Source organism: Dipteris shenzhenensis, chromosome 16, assembly GCF_047967505.1.
Source record: "Dipteris shenzhenensis isolate YYH24624 ecotype China chromosome 16, Dip_SZ_1.0, whole genome shotgun sequence".
Lineage (NCBI taxonomy): Eukaryota > Viridiplantae > Streptophyta > Polypodiopsida > Gleicheniales > Dipteridaceae > Dipteris > Dipteris shenzhenensis.
This window is the reverse complement of record NC_141611.1, coordinates 5,329,230-5,347,730: the sequence shown is the minus strand read 5'-3', so window position 1 is coordinate 5,347,730 and position 18,501 is coordinate 5,329,230. Positions and strand designations below refer to the sequence as shown.

The 18,501-nt window shown below is 47.4% G+C and overlaps 1 protein-coding gene across 1 annotated transcript in view; it reads left to right on the top strand.

Annotated features, from left to right (window-relative positions):
* The window catches only part of LOC147892450 (putative apyrase 5), a 77,001-nt gene that overhangs the window by 36,393 nt on the left and 22,107 nt on the right, over positions 1 to 18,501 (top strand). The window contains exons 5-6 of the mRNA XM_087387116.1: positions 13,821 to 14,018; positions 15,719 to 15,816. Of these exons, the coding sequence (XP_087243242.1) occupies positions 13,821 to 14,018; positions 15,719 to 15,816 (296 nt within the window). The remainder of the gene's footprint in view (positions 1 to 13,820; positions 14,019 to 15,718; positions 15,817 to 18,501) is intronic.

The window sequence follows — 18,501 nt, the reverse complement described above, 5'->3', positions numbered from 1 at the left end:
AGATTCGTGAATATGCTTTTCATCTTTCGCCAAAAGAAATATCGTTTCTCGAGATCATACATTTTTTCAACACTTGGATGTCCGGGTAGCATGGCACTGTCAAATGACCCTCTGCGTGAGATCATTCTGACGAGGTACAACGACTTTGCTGTTACGGTTTAGCATACCATCCACTATGGTATATCTTGCATAAGTTTGCTCTTTTCTAGATGTCAGGTCATCTATTTCCTCGGATTTAATCACATTAGCCTTAGGCCAAAGGCTCGGGACAAACTTGCCCACTTTCTGAGCTCACCTAATCTCGGTCATTAGAGCACTCTCTAATACCGTGAAACTCCTATTATGCATAATGTGTAACAACGTATCAACAATTTGATTCTTTCTCCTTCCCTCTTCGGTACGGAATCTTCATATTAAACTCCTTCATGAGCTCTGCCCACCTAGCTTGGTAGCCACTCAAGTCGGGCTGTTTACAAAAGCACTTTTGAGTTTCGTGGTCCACATTACGATACAAGTAAAGGCTTCCATGCTTTTAAAGCATGAAAAACAACATACAACTCTTGCTCATGAGTTGGCCAATTAGGCCGAGAGGGAGATTGGCTTCTCGCTTTCCAAGGTTATTGGTCTTCCCTCTTGGAGAAGAACAACCCCTACTGCAATGCAACTTGCATCCGTTTCTAGGAAGAATTGTTTCTAGGGATCAACAATTTTTAACACCAGACCCGAGGTCACTGCCTTCTTTATAGCGTTAAAACCACAGTTGTGCTGAAACGCGTTGAAACCAGCCTTAAGGCTAACAAGGGGGTGGTAAAACACTAACCAAACAAAAGCCTTCACAAAAGAATACTCAGCAAACACTCCACAGACAGATAGGAGGGGCTAGAGCGCTCGTGCTCAAAATACAAAGACACAGACTGCCCCAAAGCCTTGGCGCCCCTTTCGGTATTTCTTTATTAATTTGAAGAATGCTACAAAGAGATTACACAGTGAGTACCAACTCACACACATTCAATGCTCTTCCCTCACTCAGAGGCATCAGTATCACAACACATTAGCCCCGTGGGGCCTTGCTATCACCCATGTGACCATAAGCATCTATACTCGGTGCAAACACCTGCATTTAACATGGGAGCCATTATTTACAGCCCAAGCAAGGTCACACGCTCCCCAATCAATCACAAGTGTTCACTGATCCACTGGGATACCCAAACAATGGGTGAAAGCATAACTGGGCTGCCCCCGGTGCTCAGAAGCACAAACAATATCTGCAAGCATACATTGTGATCACCCTGCCAAGGAAGTCTCTTAAAAAACACAGCCCACTGCTCATTGGCCAGCATGGTCCCCCAAGCATAACCTCTGTGTGCATTCTTCTTACCAAGCATATATTGTGCTGGTCATTGCTTTGCTCACTCCTTGGCAGATGGCATTTATCGCCGCCCAACCATGAGTACACAGCCCGAGGCGACAATCAGCCTATTGACCTCGAACCTACAAGCTGCCCGAAGTGCCAACCTGGCTGCTCATTCTCATCTGTTCATAGCGTGCTCTCTCTCCATTCACTAGCCCGTGAACAGTCTGTACAAAGGCCTGCAGGTGCACCATACCACAACCTGTACTCAATGTGGGAAGAACTGTCACAGTCGCCACACAGCCGTATCCCTGTTAGTAGCCTTTAATGATCCGTACACAGCCCATACCAACAGCATGTGCAGCATTCAATGCTTCGTACAAATCCATACCAGCAGCACTGAGAACCTTGTTCACAGCCGTACCAGCAGTAGTTAATGCTCCGTATAAATCTGCATCAGCAGTGCTGAGAGCTCCGCACACAGCCATACCAGCAGCAGTTAATGCTCCGTACCTATCCACACCTCGTCATTATGCCCTCCGTACCATCGTACAGCCACCCACATGCTCTTTGTGTAGGCACCAACTCCCGTGAGGCCTCTTCCTTCACGCGATTCTCCCCCGCGCCATTCTTCCCTGTCCAATTTCTGCCCAAGGCCTTTCTTTCCAAAAGGAGGTTGCATGGGCTTGCCACATGGCAGCCCATGCCTTGGGTTGCCCCCAAGGGCCTTCATTTGCCCCTAGGCCCCCCTCTAGTGGGGCCTTTCTTTAAAGCCCACCAATGACCAACTTAAGAGCCCTAAGGTTCTCTTGGCCCCTCTTGGCCCTAAACCTTTCAATTGCCCCGAAGGCACAAAATTTACTAGGGGGAAACTTGCAAACTCTCATCCCATGACCTCGCCACTTGATTCCCGGGGTCGAGGCCACATGCGAGTATCAAGACTCATGCCCTTGTGACAGTGTTTTAGAGCCCAGCTTGCCCTGAAACGCGGTTTCAGGGAAGGCCCCAACTTGGAACGCCGTTTCAGGGCTGAAACGTTTCAGACCTCTAAACCAGCTGGCTGAAACATTTCAGCCCAGCTGAAACACGTTTCAAAGGGCTGAAACGGCCCGTTTCAAGTAATACCCCCCCTCCCCTATTTCGTAATTTGTGCTTGCAGGTTCTTCTCTAGTTTGCGATGTCGTTTTGGCCTCCACTTGCAATCTTTCACTCCCTCCACCCCTTCAGCCTCACACTCTTGAACTTTTGAGGGCTTTCAAAGCCCTCCTTAAGCCCCATTCACTCTTTGGGAGTCCTTCCTCTCTTGTAGGCTGCTTCAGCTCCCCTCCATCATTCACTTCCCTTCAAACCTCCTTCAGAGCTGAGCCTCCACTCCCTCAGCCCTCTCTTTCAGCCACTCTTTCAACCCTCCTTCAGCTCGAAGTCCTCTTTCAGCCCCCTTTGTTCAAGTTTCATCCCTCTCTTTCAGCCCTTTGGCCCTCTTTCGAGTTTCGGCCCTCTTTCAAGCTTCCATGGCTTCAAGAAGCCATATCCTTGAGTCTCATCCCGAGGCGGACTTCACCCAAGCAGATTTTGGTGGAGTCAAGTTGATCTGCTGGGTTCTTAGAGACACCAAGAAAGGAGGCGCTCGCAAATTCATCTTCAGGTGATGTGGATTGAAAAGAGGTGGGATCCTTGATAGGGTGAAGGCCCATCTTCTTGGCATTGTGAGGGAATTACGCTATGCAGCGTAATCTCCGAGGCAGAGAAGGCAAGGTTGGGCACGAGAGGTCGAGGCATTTTCTCCCGTGAAGAGACCAAAGACTATTGCATCCACTGGGGGAGGAGCTACTTCAAGCTCTCATGTGGGTATTGCAAAAAGGACTCCTCTTCCCTCTGGTGCTGCCACTACAGTTTCTTCTTCTAGGAGTGCACATGTCCTTGGAGCTACAGGTTCTACTCCTAGTCTATCTCCTTCACCTCTTAGAGTGTGGAGTATAACAAAAAACAACAAATGTTTTGATGTAGATGTGGGCAGAGATGCAGTGGAATATGTGGGGCCATCCAATGTTGTGCAACTTGTTTCAGATGGTGAAAACACCAACAAGGCTGTATGTGCATTATTGGAGCAAAAGTATCCTCACATTCAATGGAGTTTTTGTATTGCCCATTCTTTAAATAATTTCCTGAAAGACATTGGCAAATTGCCTTGGGTAAAAAATGTTATTGACAATGGAAGAGAGAGAGTTGCATTTATTACATGGCATCATTTTTCTCTCGTGTTGTACCCAAGTTTGCAAGCAAGGAGCTCTTGAAGTATGTGGAGAAAAGCTTTGCATACAATTATTTGATGCTTTGAAGACTCATAGAAATGAGACCTCCACTTAAGCAGGTTGTGGCAAGCCCAGAGTCGGATGCAAGGCCCACTTCTAGGCAGGCCCTTGGGATGTTGGTCTATGACTTGTGTATAGGCAGCGATGACGGTTGGGCTGATGCATCACACATGTATGTTTTGTGTAAGCAGATTGTGTTGCTGCTGAATAAGGTTGATGGAGATAAGCCTTATATTGGCAAAGTATATGAGGGGATGTATTGCATGATAGAAAATATCAGAGTGTTAGAGAAAGATCCCCAAAGGTTGAGAGAGTTGGAGAGCTTGGCCATGAGTAGGTGGAACCAATACTACTCTTCCATTCATGTGGCTGCGTTTGTGTTGGACCCAAAGTTTCAACACAAGGGAATTACCCAACAAAGTGATAAAGAGGTGGTCCATAGCTTCGTGTCAAGACGGAATCAGCAAGAGCGTTTCACCATAGTTAGGCTAAACGAAAAACGGGAAACAGAAACGTTTCGGGATTTCTGGAAGGACTGAAATGGGGAAACACCACATCATCAAGGGGGGTTTTAGAAAGGGGGTTCTGAGCTGAGCGCGCACAGATTTAGAAAGCCATAGTGCATAACACATACAACCTACCTGTAACTTAAAACATAGTGCATAACACATACCACAATGTACAAAACTACAACTTTGAAGATAGATCATAGAACAGAACTAGACCTTAGAAGTTAGAGTAGTGAGGAATAAATGACAAATCTGAAATCAATGAGAAAGGCTAAATAGTAAAGATCGACAAGTCACAAAATTCCAATGGCTTGAAATTTCAACTTCATATATGTCAAAGTACATAACGCAAAAAGCCTAGGCTGTAAGCCTTAAGGCCATCCGCTACATCAATGATGATATGATCAAAATCTAGAATCTAGAATCCAGATAGTTCAAGCCTCAACCTCCTCCCCCTCCTCCTCCTCCTCATCATTTTTTTTTTGCGCAAAAAGTAGTGCTAGTTATATTGCTTGAAACTGAGAGTACAAGAGGGCCTAAAGGCCAGCGGGCTGCAATCACAAAATGGATACAGCCCGTGGTAACAAAATACTAATTACAAGCCTCTCTGGGCATAATCATCGGAGTGTGGACAAACAGCCACGGTGGGGGGGAGTAATGCCACTGAAGACTCTGAGCAGAGTGCTGGAAGAATAGCTCTCGATGGTCCCAGTCGCGAAGGAAGCGCCGTCTCTTCTCCTTCCCTGCCAGGGACTCCCCTTGAATCTGATCCCACTGACCCTTGAGCGTGTGAATGATCGTGCTCCAAATGTTCGCTAGGGTCTGGGTAGCAGAAGAAGCCTGATCTCCTAAGGTCTGCGTGCATCTGGGAGTCCAGATATGCCAGCCTACAATACTCCCTATGATCTCCCAAACTAGGTGCCGAGTCATCGCTCCTGCATCTGTCTCTGTCAGATGCCAAGGGAAGCTGTCCATGTATGCCCAGGTGGCCTGCGTGATGAAAACTGGATCATGCCTAGAGAACTCATAAGCCAAGTGATGTCCCATCTCGGTGCTGCACCAGCAAACGGCTCCCCAAGTGACCGGTCCTAGCTCGGGTGCAGCCCTCGCTAAGATCCCCATGACTCCCTTCCACATTTTCTGAGCATGCGAGCAACTTCAAAGGCAGTGCTTCAGGGACGACTCCTCCTCCTGAAAACACATCTGGCAGTGCCCCTCCTGCCCCATCTGCCTCAGCCAGCTGCCAACTGGTAGCCCCTTGTGGGCCACCATCCAAAGAAAGTAAGAGATCTTCCTCGGCCGCCAACTTGCCCAAAGGGTCTTCCAGAATGTGCGAAGAAAGACCAGAGATATCCCTTGGGCATACCAACTATGTGTCTGTGTGGGTAGCCTGCGCTGGAGAGCCCCAAGAGCACGCCTACCACTACGTGCACTGTATGAGAAGAAGGGGGTACGGTTCTTTGAGGTCTCCAGTGGTGGCCAGCGCCACTCCCCTGGGTCCCACTCCACCTCTGTCAAGGAGCGGCCCTCCCAAATCCAAAGTCTCCAGTCCTGGTCCTGCATAATCAGGGGATCTATATGCCACGTTTTCCCTTGCAGCCCTATGATGCGAAGGTGTTGCCAGGGAAGCTGGGGGTCGATCACGGCCTCTCTGCTCTGGAGACGGCTATCCTCGGCGACAGAGAAGAAGTGAATCGAGGAGTCCGAGAAAAGGCGTGCAACCACCAAAGGAATGCCACGGGGTGTGAACTGCCCTAGCCACCTCTCATCTCCCGGGAGGAGCTGTCTGGTATCATGGGAATCCTCCAACCTACAGGAATGGCAGCATCGATCTCCGCTCGCCGAGCCTGGATCCCACGTGCCGTACCTACTACTGCTGCCAGCTCGCCTGGGCTCAACTGGCTATAGACGTCCCTCCAAACCCGGAGCGAGCGCGCAGGCCCATGCGCCCAGAGCGCCCAAGGGATATGGGATCTCTCTCCAAGCTGGCGACTTGTATCATCTGTCACCTGGCTGCTCCAGATCAGGGGTTGTCTGTCTATCTCCTCTCGGCAGCTGGGGGGAACCTGAGAGAGACTGTGCCGCAACTTCCTCCAGACCGAGATGAGGCTACGGAGGAAGGGGGAGCGGGATTGAGTCAGTGGGACAGAAGTGAAAATCCACCGGATAGGCGGCTGCCAATCACCCCCTCTCTGGGGGGTACATGCGCTGAGACCATGCTGAAGCAAGAGCTTCCACGTCTGCCCTCCTGGGGTCAAACCGCGGATGACTAACTTGCCAAGTAATGCCCGACTCTGCAGTTCTGGATCTATGATGCCAAGACCGCCCTCTGTCTGGGGGGAGAATGACCGTCTGCTAGGCAACCCGAGCTCTGGTAGTGCCGGAACCATTTGAGCCAGACCAAAGAAAGTTCCGCACCCACGATCTCGAGAAACACCAGCAAGATGCCACGTACCAAGCGGTGGCAAGAAGGACCTGGTTGACCACAAGGGCCCTGCCTGCCAAAGATAGCCGAGCCGTGCTCTAGAAAGCTAGCTTCCGTCGTATGGAGACTAGGACCGGTAAGAACTGCTCAGCCGGCGTGATATCCAGACCTACCTGGAATCCCAAGTAACGTGTCGTTTGTCCTCTAGGGATCCAGTGAAACCCCAGGAAAATACCCCACTGTGAGCTGGCTTCCGGATCCGTAAGAAAACCAACTGACTTATGCCAGTTGATTTTCGCCCCAGCGGCTAGGCAAAAAACCTCTAAAGACAGTCTCACTCGCTCCAGTGACTCGATATCATCCTGCACATACAGAGCCGTGTCGTTTGCATACTCGGAGTCCAGAAGTTCTGCATCGTCCCGAATAGGGAGGCGCATCCCTCGAAGACCAGTGGTATGGGCTCGTAGGAAGTGAGTCATGGCCTCCACAAAAAATAGGAAGAGGTAGGGCGCAAGCGGGCAGCCCTGACACGCCGAGCGCTCGAGGGTGAATCTCTTTCCCACCCTGCCGCTGATGATAACCCGGCTGGAGGCCGACCTGCAGAGACTAGCAATACCTCTGATCCACTTGTCCGAAAAACCGAACCGAGAGAGTGTACCTCCAAGAAGGACTAGTCTACCCTGTCGTACGCCTTCTCAAAGTCAAGAAGGAATATGGCAAGGTGCTGGCCACTATGCTGGGCCCAGTCCGTCGCCTCTGAGAATGTGAAAATGTTGTCCAAAATACTATGATCTTGCTTAAAACCAGTCTGGGTGTCATGGATCAAGTCATGTAGCAGGGGGCGGATGCGGCTACTTATCATCTTGGCGAGGATTTTGTAGGCAGTGGGGAGGAGGGTGATAGGGTGCCACTGCCTGATCTCCTGACGATCCTCCCCTTTGGGGATGAGCGGATCAAGCCTGTCACAAGGCTCTCTGGCATCTGTCCCAGTAGGTGTGGGAGCGTCCTGTGAGGACCTTCCCACACTTACTGGTCTGAGAAGCCGAAAGCTTGTGTTCCTGCACTAGGAGCACATCTACCCCTCCCACCAAGGCTGGCTGGAGCTCCTGTCTGAGCACCATCTTCTTGGGGCCGTGGGTTCCTGATGAGTGGAACCCGTTGACGTTCCAAGAGATAATGCGTATACTCATGAAGAGGGGAGATTAGTGTGCAGACGAAGGCGCTTCTGTGAGGGTTTCGAAGGAGAGGCCGGATCATCGGTCCCATCCTCTAAAACCTTCAACAGAGGGGAGAGGCCCTTCGTCCCATGGTGGTAAGTCTCTAACCAACTCAAAGCCTCCGCCAGGGAAATACTGTAGAAGCCCGCTACCTCTGAGGTCCTCCACGGGCGGAGCCCTTCCGCGTAGATCCACTCCAGAGGCAGTCGAATGTAGGCGGAATCGTTTGGCGTTGTGGCGCCATCTCAGACGAACGTCACCCTCCTTCCACTGCTACTGAAGAAGCTCCGCTGCTCTGCTACCGATCCAGTCCTGCACCTGCTCCTGGGACTAATCTCGAATCGTCTCCCAAACATTTTCATTCGTCCATTGCTCATTCCCGTCACTGGTGATAGTGAAGGAATAGCTAGGACCATCATGGGGGGCAAGGACGGACACCTTACCCTCCGCCCCCTTTCGGAGGAAGAAGATGATGATGTCTAGGCATGCAGGGAAGGAGCCAATACCCGCTGCATCCAAATAATCCCAAGGTCTTGCTCGGTAAAACTCCAAAGGTAGAGCTCTAGGAGCTGCCCTTGGGTGTGGGGACGAGGATGAGGAGTCTGAACCAGAAAGAGGTGTGCTGGCTGTCGAACAAGTTGGAGTGGTGCTGGCCATGTGCGGGAAAGCGCCTCTCCCCTCCACCGGGCCAGGAGGGATAGGCGCGGAGGAGGTCTGTGCTGGCTTCGGGGCCACAGGCGGAAGGGGGGGTTCCCTCGGGATCATGCTCGAGGGAGAGAGGGGGGTTGAAACCAAAGGTGCTGGGGGGGATCCTGGAGGGGGGGGGGGTAGGGGGACCGAGGAGGAGGGAGGAGGGGGGGGGGGGCGGGGTGAAGGATGAGGGGGAGGCTGGCTGATCTTCTCCTTCACTTTCTCCTTCCCCTTACCTTGCTGCTGCTGATTGGTGATCATGAGGGTCTCTTGCTATAGATGGGAAGGCTTTTTTGGTCCTGTTTTGTTTCCTTTCCGTTTTCTTTTGACCTCAGTCCAGCCTTCCCCTTCGGGAGGGGGTGTCGATGCCTGGCGGGGGGGATCTTGAGTTGCTTGGGGGGGGGCCATCTGAGGTTCTGTCCTCGTGAAGCGAGGGCAGGAGCGCGCCTGGTGCCCGAAGCTGTGGCATCTCAGACACTGATCTGGGCGACCAGTGATCATAATGTGCTGCGTCACCACACCTGTGTCCGTCTCAATCTCGAACTACGAGGGGATACTCTGCGGATCTAGGACTGCCACTTTGACACGTGGCACCCCTTGGGCTGCCGCCGCATAAACGAAGGTGTCTTGCATGAGCTAGCCAAAGTGCACCCCCAGGTCCTTGATGATTGGGCGAAGCTCGGTTGCGAGGCTTGGGAAAATGCGGGTAACTGGATGGGGAGGAATGCGGAAGCGGGCATCGAAGTCCACTACACTGAAACTCCTATACCATGGGACCATAAGGATGATCTTCCCACCCACAGAAGTAGGGGACCGTCTGACCATATCGCTTGCAGCCTGTGCTGAGGAGAGCTTGAGCCAGAAGATACCACGTCCCATGAGTGCAACCTCCTCAATGTGGCTGTCCTCAAGGTAGAGGGTGGACTGCAACCAGTCCCTGATGTGTGCTCGTGAAGGGGCGTAGCCAATGACACTCCCATAAACGGATGTCTGGGAGAAGTCCGTGGCGGCCTGCTTCACCAAGGAGACCTGATGCTCTATCAGTATTATGCGGTAGGCTGATGGAGGGGGGGGTCCGTCTGGGCCACTGGTTCCGGGCTCTCGGCCGCCATACCGCACCGACAAACTGCGAACGCTCCAAAAGGCGGGGGAAGGAAATGGCAAAGACGAGGGAGGGGGGAGTGGGACGGAGGCGGGGGAGGAAGGAGGGAGGGATGGAGAAGTACGGGGAACTGGGGGGAGGAGAGGTGGTGGAGAGGGAGCGAATGGCAGAGGGGGAAGGAAAGGAGGAGGGAGGGGGGGGGGCAGCGCAGCGCAGGGCGGGGAAGAGGAGGAAGGAAAGGGGGGGTGTGGCAGCGCAGCACGAGAGGGGGCGGGGAAGAAAGGCGAGGAGGGAGGGGAAGGGGGGGCGCAGCGTTGCGCAGCAGCGAGGAGGGGGGGGAAGGGGCGGGGGGGGTGGTTGCGCAACGCGAGGGGGGGAGGCGGGGAGAGGACGGAGGGGCGGAGAGGAAAGGAGAGGGGGGGGGATGGCGGGCAGAGAAGGAAGAGAGGGGGACGTGGGGGCGCGGCAGGAGGCGGCGGAGAGAGAGGAGGGGGAGGGGAGAGGAAGCCGCGCAGCGCGAGGGGGGGGGTAGACGGGAGCGGGGGAGGGGAGGGGGCATTCGCAGGAGCAAGATGCGTATAACGGGTTTCCTCCTCATCATCATCCGTTGCCTCCTCCTCTTCCTCCTCCTCCTCATCATCATCAGTAAGGGTCTCATCAAGCTTATGAAAACCAATAAACTTGTCATGCATGTACTCGTCTAATATTGTTAAGCAAACACAAGTTTGCATTGACAAAGACAAGAGCATTCCTCCTTCATGCTTTGAGACAGTTTCTCTTCTTTGTATGGATGTAGGCAAAGTTGCTCTACATATGCTCAGAAGAGAAGCTACAACCCTAGCTAAGAACCTGAATGGCAAGTCATTGCAGCTCATGGGAATCAGCTCTCCCTAATCCTCCCACCATGTAACAGACCAACTCAATACCTGAAATTGCAACTCTCATAAAATTCAGATGTATGGCAAAGCTCATTAAATCTGAAAGTTATGAGTTACGACTCACTAGTGGCTAAAGAGTATAATCTGAAAATTGAAACTAGGTATGATTACCTATCATGCTGGGCATATGGCCATCCAAATATGGCCCTCCTTACTGCGATAACTGGCGAGCTGGTCCTTCACTTTCCACCGAGCATCCGGAGTTGGCACCATCTTTTGAAGAGTCAAGTTCCAACCACTTTATTTGTGACCAGCTCAGTCAAAGGCGATACTATCTCGGAATATCCTTTGACATGGCTTCGATAAAACTGAACAAATCCTAGAATAATCGCAACGCACTCACACTCTGAGGAGTTGGCCACACTAATATTGCAATCACATTCTTCGGATCCATTTCAACCCCTTAGGATAATAATGAAGCCCAAATGCTCATGTTTAACCATGCATGCATAGCACGGTTTTCTTTCTATTCACAAAGGGACTAGCTTTCCTTAAAGTATCAAACACTTAAGCGTTCACGATGCTCAACGACACTTTTGCTGTAAATAGGAATATTGTAAATAATGTGTACTACAAACTTTCCGATACACAGGCATAGTCAATCATTCATAAGCATGATAAAGGTAGCCGGAGTCCTTGGGGTAAGTTCAAGCTTACGTTGATCATTCCCCGCTCTTGAGGTAACCCATAAGGCAACTCATCCCTAGAACAGTCAGAGAACTCCTTTGCACTTTGATTAGCCAACTTAGCCATATCCCCATCTTGGTAGTGTCAGTGCCAGTCAACGGATCACACCAATTGACTATATCGAGGCCGTACAAAGAAATAAAAAATCTTTCAGAGTTTTGTGAACTTTCATCGTGGAGACTAACGTTCCTTGAGGTAAATCCTTTTAACCTTGCAAGATGATTGCACATCGTTCATCTTGAACTAATAATGTGCTTCTTCCAATCAATGGCTGGATTCTTCCATGGCTTTTCTAGGGCTATATCTGCATGAGCAAGCTTGGTCATTTCAAAGTCCAGCGTCTCCGCATAGTCTTGAATCTGAGGCTCTAACTAGGTAGTCCTTTCATCCCATACTTTAGTAGAACTTTCATTTGCCATTTTGATTGTGTACGCGTAGCTAGATGGGCTTGTTTTTCAGATTCAGCCTTCTCACGAGCTTGGAGTTAATTACGTTGTGTGTTGACATCATGATTGGCTACTTGCCCTTTCGTTTTAATCAACTTCATATCACTAAAGGCTGCATACCATGTTGCGACGAGCTTATGTTTTTAGGTGCACTATTCACTAAGTTAGCAATAGATACAAACAATAACGCAAGTACTGACCTCTGAGAAGATTGTGCTAGTTGAATCTGCATGTGGTCGGCTTTAGGGCTTTCTTGCATTTCCACACCGCATTTTGAGGCCACCATTTCAGCCATCCGATGTTCCTTTTGCTTGGACAATCTTTTCACTGATGAGGCTGAAGGCATCCAAAGCATAAACCTTTTGTCTTCGTCGGAGTGAGCTCCTAGATATATCTTTGCCTTTCATCTCGTGATAATCTTTACCCTTATGGCCTTGTCTTTAAAAAAGACTTGTGCCTCGGTTTCCTTTTGACTGACATTCCATTAATCCCATTCAACTTGCGGTTATTTCAGATAAGGATGCCTTGGTTTTTAATGTTCATTCTTGAGGTGGGTTATCTAGGTTGAGGGATGAGGATCCTTGTGGGCATTGTTTTTAAGTCTGTTAGGGTTTTGGGTCATGTGGATCAGTGTTTCCTGACTTCAGGTTGGTACCTATGCTCAAACCCATATCATATGTCCCTAGGTTCATGAAGGATTTGGCTTATGGAGGTGTGGCCATTAAATATTTGTTATGGGACTCTAAGGAGTGGGAATGGATTGATGCTAAGAATCACGAGAAGACTGTCCCCTTCTTTCGCTACATCGTTAGCAATGCGAAGAGGTTTCAACTTTGTCTTATGGGCTGGACCTCGCTTGAGCTTCTCATTGGGAGAATTTTCATATTTCTACAGCCTTGTAGAAATCTTTTGTTAGAAAAAACTTAGGAGTAGACAAATCACTTTTTTCTTTGGCTTTCTATTCATGGATGGATTGCATTGAACCTATGGAGATCTAGGTTTGGGTCAGCCCCTACTTGCCATTTGCCTTTGTATTGAGGAGTCCATTCAGCATTGTTTATGGGATGATAGGGAAACAAAGTTTATCTGGAAGGGAATCGCTAGACTTTTGATTACTTTTGTTCCCTCCACCTTCTTCACGACTTGGGGCTTGGTGGCTTGGCTTCCTCTTTCAAGGCCTCATATTTTTTATGAGAGACAATTACTCTTGGGATTTGTCATTTCGACGACATTTAGTTGAGCCATGCTCGCTGGATTATGTTTCCCATTCCCCTTACAGACATGCATGCCTCAGTGTTTGGATACTCTTTGGGAGATTTTAGGGAGATCTAGGTGCATAGTGGCTCTTGATGGCTCCCTTCTCACACATTGGCTAGTATTTGGAGAGACACTTAACACACTTTGATGGTCATTTGGGGGAAAGCATGTAAGGGTCTTCCCAAGCGGCGTGTGCTAGGAGGACTATGTTCCTCAAGGAGTGGAGTGGCTCCCCTTTTTTCTCAAAATCCACCACAGGTTTGAGGTGGCATTTTCAGTCTCAACCTTGGTGCTTGATATCTCTTCTTGATGAGTGGATGCTTGCCCACTCAGGGTATTTTGTTTTTCATGATGTATTTTTGCCATGGGTGTCGCTCTTGGTTTTTTTAATCCATACTTCATAGGACACTTTTCATTGAAAACAAAAACAAAAATTTCTGGGACATCAAATTTTTTTGGATAGCTTTAAGAAAACTCAATTTGGAACTCATGACTTTATAAGCTTCTCTTTAATGTACTAAATTTGCAATTTCTTGGAAAACTATAAGCTCTCATTTTATACCCTCTTCAATAAAAATTTTCACTTGTCTCTACTGTCTGTCGTACTTTACCAATAGATTGTACTTTGGCAAAGACCAGTTGTGTCAAAGAGTATTGAATCTTTTTAAACTCAGAACGAGGTTATTCAGTGTGTAATTCATATGTGATTGCTATGTTGATTAAGCTCTCATTTATTGAATGACACTTGTGCTTTAATAGTCTTGTATGTGTGCAGTCATATTTCCTGCTGCTGGCATGAATATGTTCTAGATCAGAAAGACGTAGAGCTTTGGGGCGTATTGTTCAAAGCATTTTTTAAATATGGTTTGACTTGGTATTGATGCAGCTTTGAAACCCTTTACAGACGAAGATATTGTTGTTAATCCATGTACTCCAAGAGGCTTTGTCATGAGCTCGGAAGATCTGGCAAGGAGGTCAGCAACGTTGGTTGATGCAGATCACATAAATGTGTCATCTGTTCTTTCAGCTGGCAATTTTTCTGAATGTCGGAAGGTTGCTGTGAAATTGCTTCAGGAGGGCCATGGTAAGTTGGCAATATATTCACATAGTGCACTTGAATAGTGTTGATGGCAAGAGGCAAGGACTTTCTTGTTACTCGAGGATGGTGCAGGTTAAGTAGCTGCTTGGAATGAGAGAATGGAATGAATCAGACACTTTTGGTGGTTGGTGGTCATGTTAATGGTAGAGACCAGCACTTTGCGCTTCATTTAGAGTTATTGCGTGAGTTGCATTCTGAGTGCTTTCTTTGCGTGGATTTGCTGTTTATCAGTCTCTTCTGGCAGTGACTTCATGGCCGCTCATTTTGGTCTCTTTATAGTCAATATAAGCATATGCTTTGCGATATACTATTGTGATATACTAGCAATGCCATTTTCATTATTACAGACGTAGATGCATACTGAACACAATTGGCACTTGCCTGCTCTTTGCATCACTTCCCCTCTGCATGTGCACACATGCATGCACAAACCTCCCCTTCACCACAATCTTGTTAGATAGTAGCTAATGAAAGTTGCCCATACAGTGCCTCATGATTTTATCGTCACTTCCTTGCTCTCTCCTCCTCTCTTTATCTCCCCCGGCTTTTTTATACCAAGGCTGGAACAGTAGAAAGCGTGAAAGATCTTTGGATTGGCATGCCCTGTTTACAAAGGTGGTTGGTTGCTGTTTACAGTAGATGGGGGCAGGATGGAGACAATGTCACACTTCTAAAACAAATGTTGAGAGGTGGGCATACGAGTTGGTGATGAAATGTTGCCTATTCTTAGGTGGTAGAAATTTAAGGACGTATTTGTTGACAGACACGAGAGTTGTCACATGTTGTGTGAAAGGAGGAGGATTTATCTTATTCTCGTTGTGGAGAAAGGGATGGTAATGCCGGAACTTGTAGGCTATTTAGAATGCTGATTTACCTATGTAAAGTCCACAGAATGGCTTAACATAAATTGCCAAAGTTTGCTTGGAATGCACGCTTCAAATTGCAAATGGGCACTATACACACCAGTTTATATATTTTTGTTGGCAGATGGAGGACAGAGAAGCTTTAGACAAGCCCTTGTAAGATGCGGATATTTTAGAAGGTTACTTTTGAAGTAGACTAGTACAGAATTGAAATTCAATCCATTCTCAACTACATACAGCATAGCTAGAAAATTCTAGTCTCCACAGAGGAGAGGTTGGCAGAACTACATCTCTGCCATTTTGAGTTTTGCACTGGGTTTGAAAGTTCATTAAGTGTCGTGTAGATGAATAGATGAGTATGAAGGGAGATAACCTTCTGGTGGAGATTGCATTCCTTTACATTTTTACTAGTTTGTTGCATGTTCGATCCCCTCTAACTGCATGACCTTGGTAGATGTCACATAAGTTGCATATGTTCTAAACGAAGGGTCCCATGTGAAGGAGGGGCAATGCAATGCTGAGCAGAGTAAATTGGTACACCTGTCATCAATTGTCATATTTCAATGAAAAGGGATAATTATTCAATTGTTTTCATTTTTGCTGCCTTCTAGCATGTGGTGCTGCTGCCTCCTTAACACAATGTACGTGCATGTGCAATTCTTTCTCTGGAGGGTTCACTGATGCATTTTGTTACTATTATTTACATCCTTGCATCAAATTGTGTGAGTATGCTTGGCATTTTGTGTATCTATAGACATGTATCACGATGGTAGCCTTTTGCTGTGGCTTCTAAAAAGCTGGGATGTGATGGGTGCAATACAGATAATTGCTTGTACCAGAGGTGTGCTATTGGATCAACATTTGTGCCTGAGTTGCGTGGAAATTTTTTTGCAACAGAGAATTTCTTCTACACATCACAGGTGCCTTCTAAGTCTTGTGTTAAGGCCAGAAAATGTTTTTGGGAAGGGATAAATAATTTTAAAAGTTATCATTTTTCCTCATTACAGAGGCAGTTTTTCTATTGCAAGGATGGTGTATAATGGAGCTTTTCTAAAAACTATAGGAAGAGCTATTCATGAGAGTATCTCTCAAGCTCTAGTGCAAAATGCCTGTGGACAATGGTGATGGAGTCTACAATTGTAGAACATGACCTGTTGCTGTTGATGGGGTGATTCCTTAACTATCTCAAAGAGAATCTTACGATTTTCTTTTGTGCCTCATACATTTATGCAATTAGAGTATGAGAACTCTTACAATCTTCTTCTGTGCCTCATGCGTTTATGCAATGGGAGTTGGAGAAATTGCAAACTTCTTCAGCCCATGCTAAGATCCTTTCCTGTGCTGTTTATATGATTCAGTCTAGGCCACTCTTCTCTCCTGGAACCGTCACCACAAGCCTGATGCCTCCTTCCTCTGATTGTTCCTGCCAATCCACTCTTCTGCTACTCCAAAAGCGCTTTCAGCCACATTCCCTGCCATGGCTTATTCTCTAACAGAAGTCTCTGCAACAAAGTTTTCGAGTCTGCAATGACCCTGTGACTCTGCTAAACTGAACCTCTACAACAAGTACATTCCTGCAAGCTCAGTTCATGGGGGAAGCTCTCCAGCAGATTTCTTCTAGCTATACCCCTCATACTTTCTTCCTGCCTTCTGATCTCATCTTCTACTCCCATGTCCACGAACTAGTTGTGGTGAAATTTGAATAGCTGCTGGCCAATGAAGCATTCAAAACAGCTTACAGTTGCTCTACTTCGTCCACCTTGAAGTAGCTGACAGTTGTAGTGTCCAAATTAGTTTTGAACCAAATGAAGTACTGCCAGTCTAAGTCTACTTTCCCTAGGCCCTAGTTGGGTAAGGGTGCTTAGTTAGATGCAAATCTCTTCTCTCAATCTAGGCCTTTGATAGGCAAGATTGACAGTTCCGAATTTTAATACAAAAGAACAGTGTATAACATAAGTCTATCTTAAGTTCTTCTGAAAACTAAGTCTCTTTGAGCCCAGTCAAAAGTTTTGTGCACTCACTTTGTCAGACTGTGTGTTATCTTATGTTCAGGTCAACCCTGAAGGTTATTTTGTTGGGTGAAATTGGCTTACAGTCCCCAGTCCCCAGTCCCCACCTTGGCCCCTCGATCCGTGTCTTTTCTTTTGTGTGGCAAACTAAAGAAGTGGCACCCCACCTACATCAGCAGCACCAAGCACTCTTACAAGTAAACACTATATAATAAAATGCGTACACCTAGATGAATCCAGGAACATTCCCAAACTCATCCTCTAAAAACACAACATAGTGTAGTTTCAATCTCATGATAGTCACTCACAAGGTTGAAAACCATAAACTCCATCATGCATAGCAGGGACTAGCTACTATGACATCCCCATTGACGTCATCAGCGCCCAACAGTGGGTGTAGACCATAGTATAAAAATATGCTCTCACACATACAAATCCACACACCCACATACTTGAGCATCCATTTATACAAAGTCTTCGTACTGAGTTTCTGTCGGCACTCCGGAGGTGAAGGGCAGTACGCTATATAATAAAATGCGTACCTCTTAAATCAAAACAATAAAAGAAAAATGATGGTCAACTTTCATGTATCATCTATGGCTGTATGGCCCTAGATTGGAGAGTTAAATGACCAAAGTCAGGACATGTGAGTCACTCTGTGTCGTCATCCTTAGAGGAGGATGCATAATGTCCATTAATCAGCTTCCTCCTCTTGCTCTTTTGGCTCTCGTGCTGCTTGCTGCTTTATTGGGGAGCTATCTTATGTGATGTGATAGGAGTTGGGCCACTAGTCACTGGGAGAAGTCAATACGTGAGTATAGACTAGGGCGTGTCAAGCGTTGATGTTTAAGTAATAAGGCCAGCCAATATTGCTGTCGCCCAGGCAGCAGAGATTCTAGCCATCAAAAGTAGTGTTCTTTTTAACTTTCACTAGTTGTTTTGTCCCATTCTCCCTTATTTGGGATCCAATTTTGAAGCATTTTGTGGCATCTGCATACCCTGTATGAAGGCTAACCTTTGGCACAATTTTCTTTACAAATTGGTAGCCAAATTGGTCAACTTTGAAAGGTCGAATTCTTGTCACTTTTCAAGCACCATTTTCACAGTTTGAAAGCAGGTTCCAAGGAATTTTGCAAAGCAATCGCCTCTCATATGTTGCAATTGACATGCAGGATGGAATGGTTATTGTGATTACAAAAATCAAGTTTTTACTCATTTTTCAAATATATTAAGCAATACTTGGAGATATTTCAAAGCATCAGCATTTTGCAATCAAGTTTCATACCCACCCAACTTCAAGCTCACCAATTATGTAGGATGTTTGGATAATATACTGCCTTCTTCCATGGCCAACTTTGAGCATTCTTTGGTGATAAAATGTTGGAGCCATTGGTAGGTGGTGTTAGTTCCTATTCTAACTAAGTATTGTTGCTTCACTCATGTAATATCAAATTTTAATTTCTAATATAAAATGATAAAGCTTCAAAAAGCTTCATTTCTACTTGTAGTTGGTGCTCACTCGACAGACCCACCCCTGGCTACTCATATGTCCATTACAGCCAGCGCATGGTATAGTTGAACAGACAATTCCTTTGT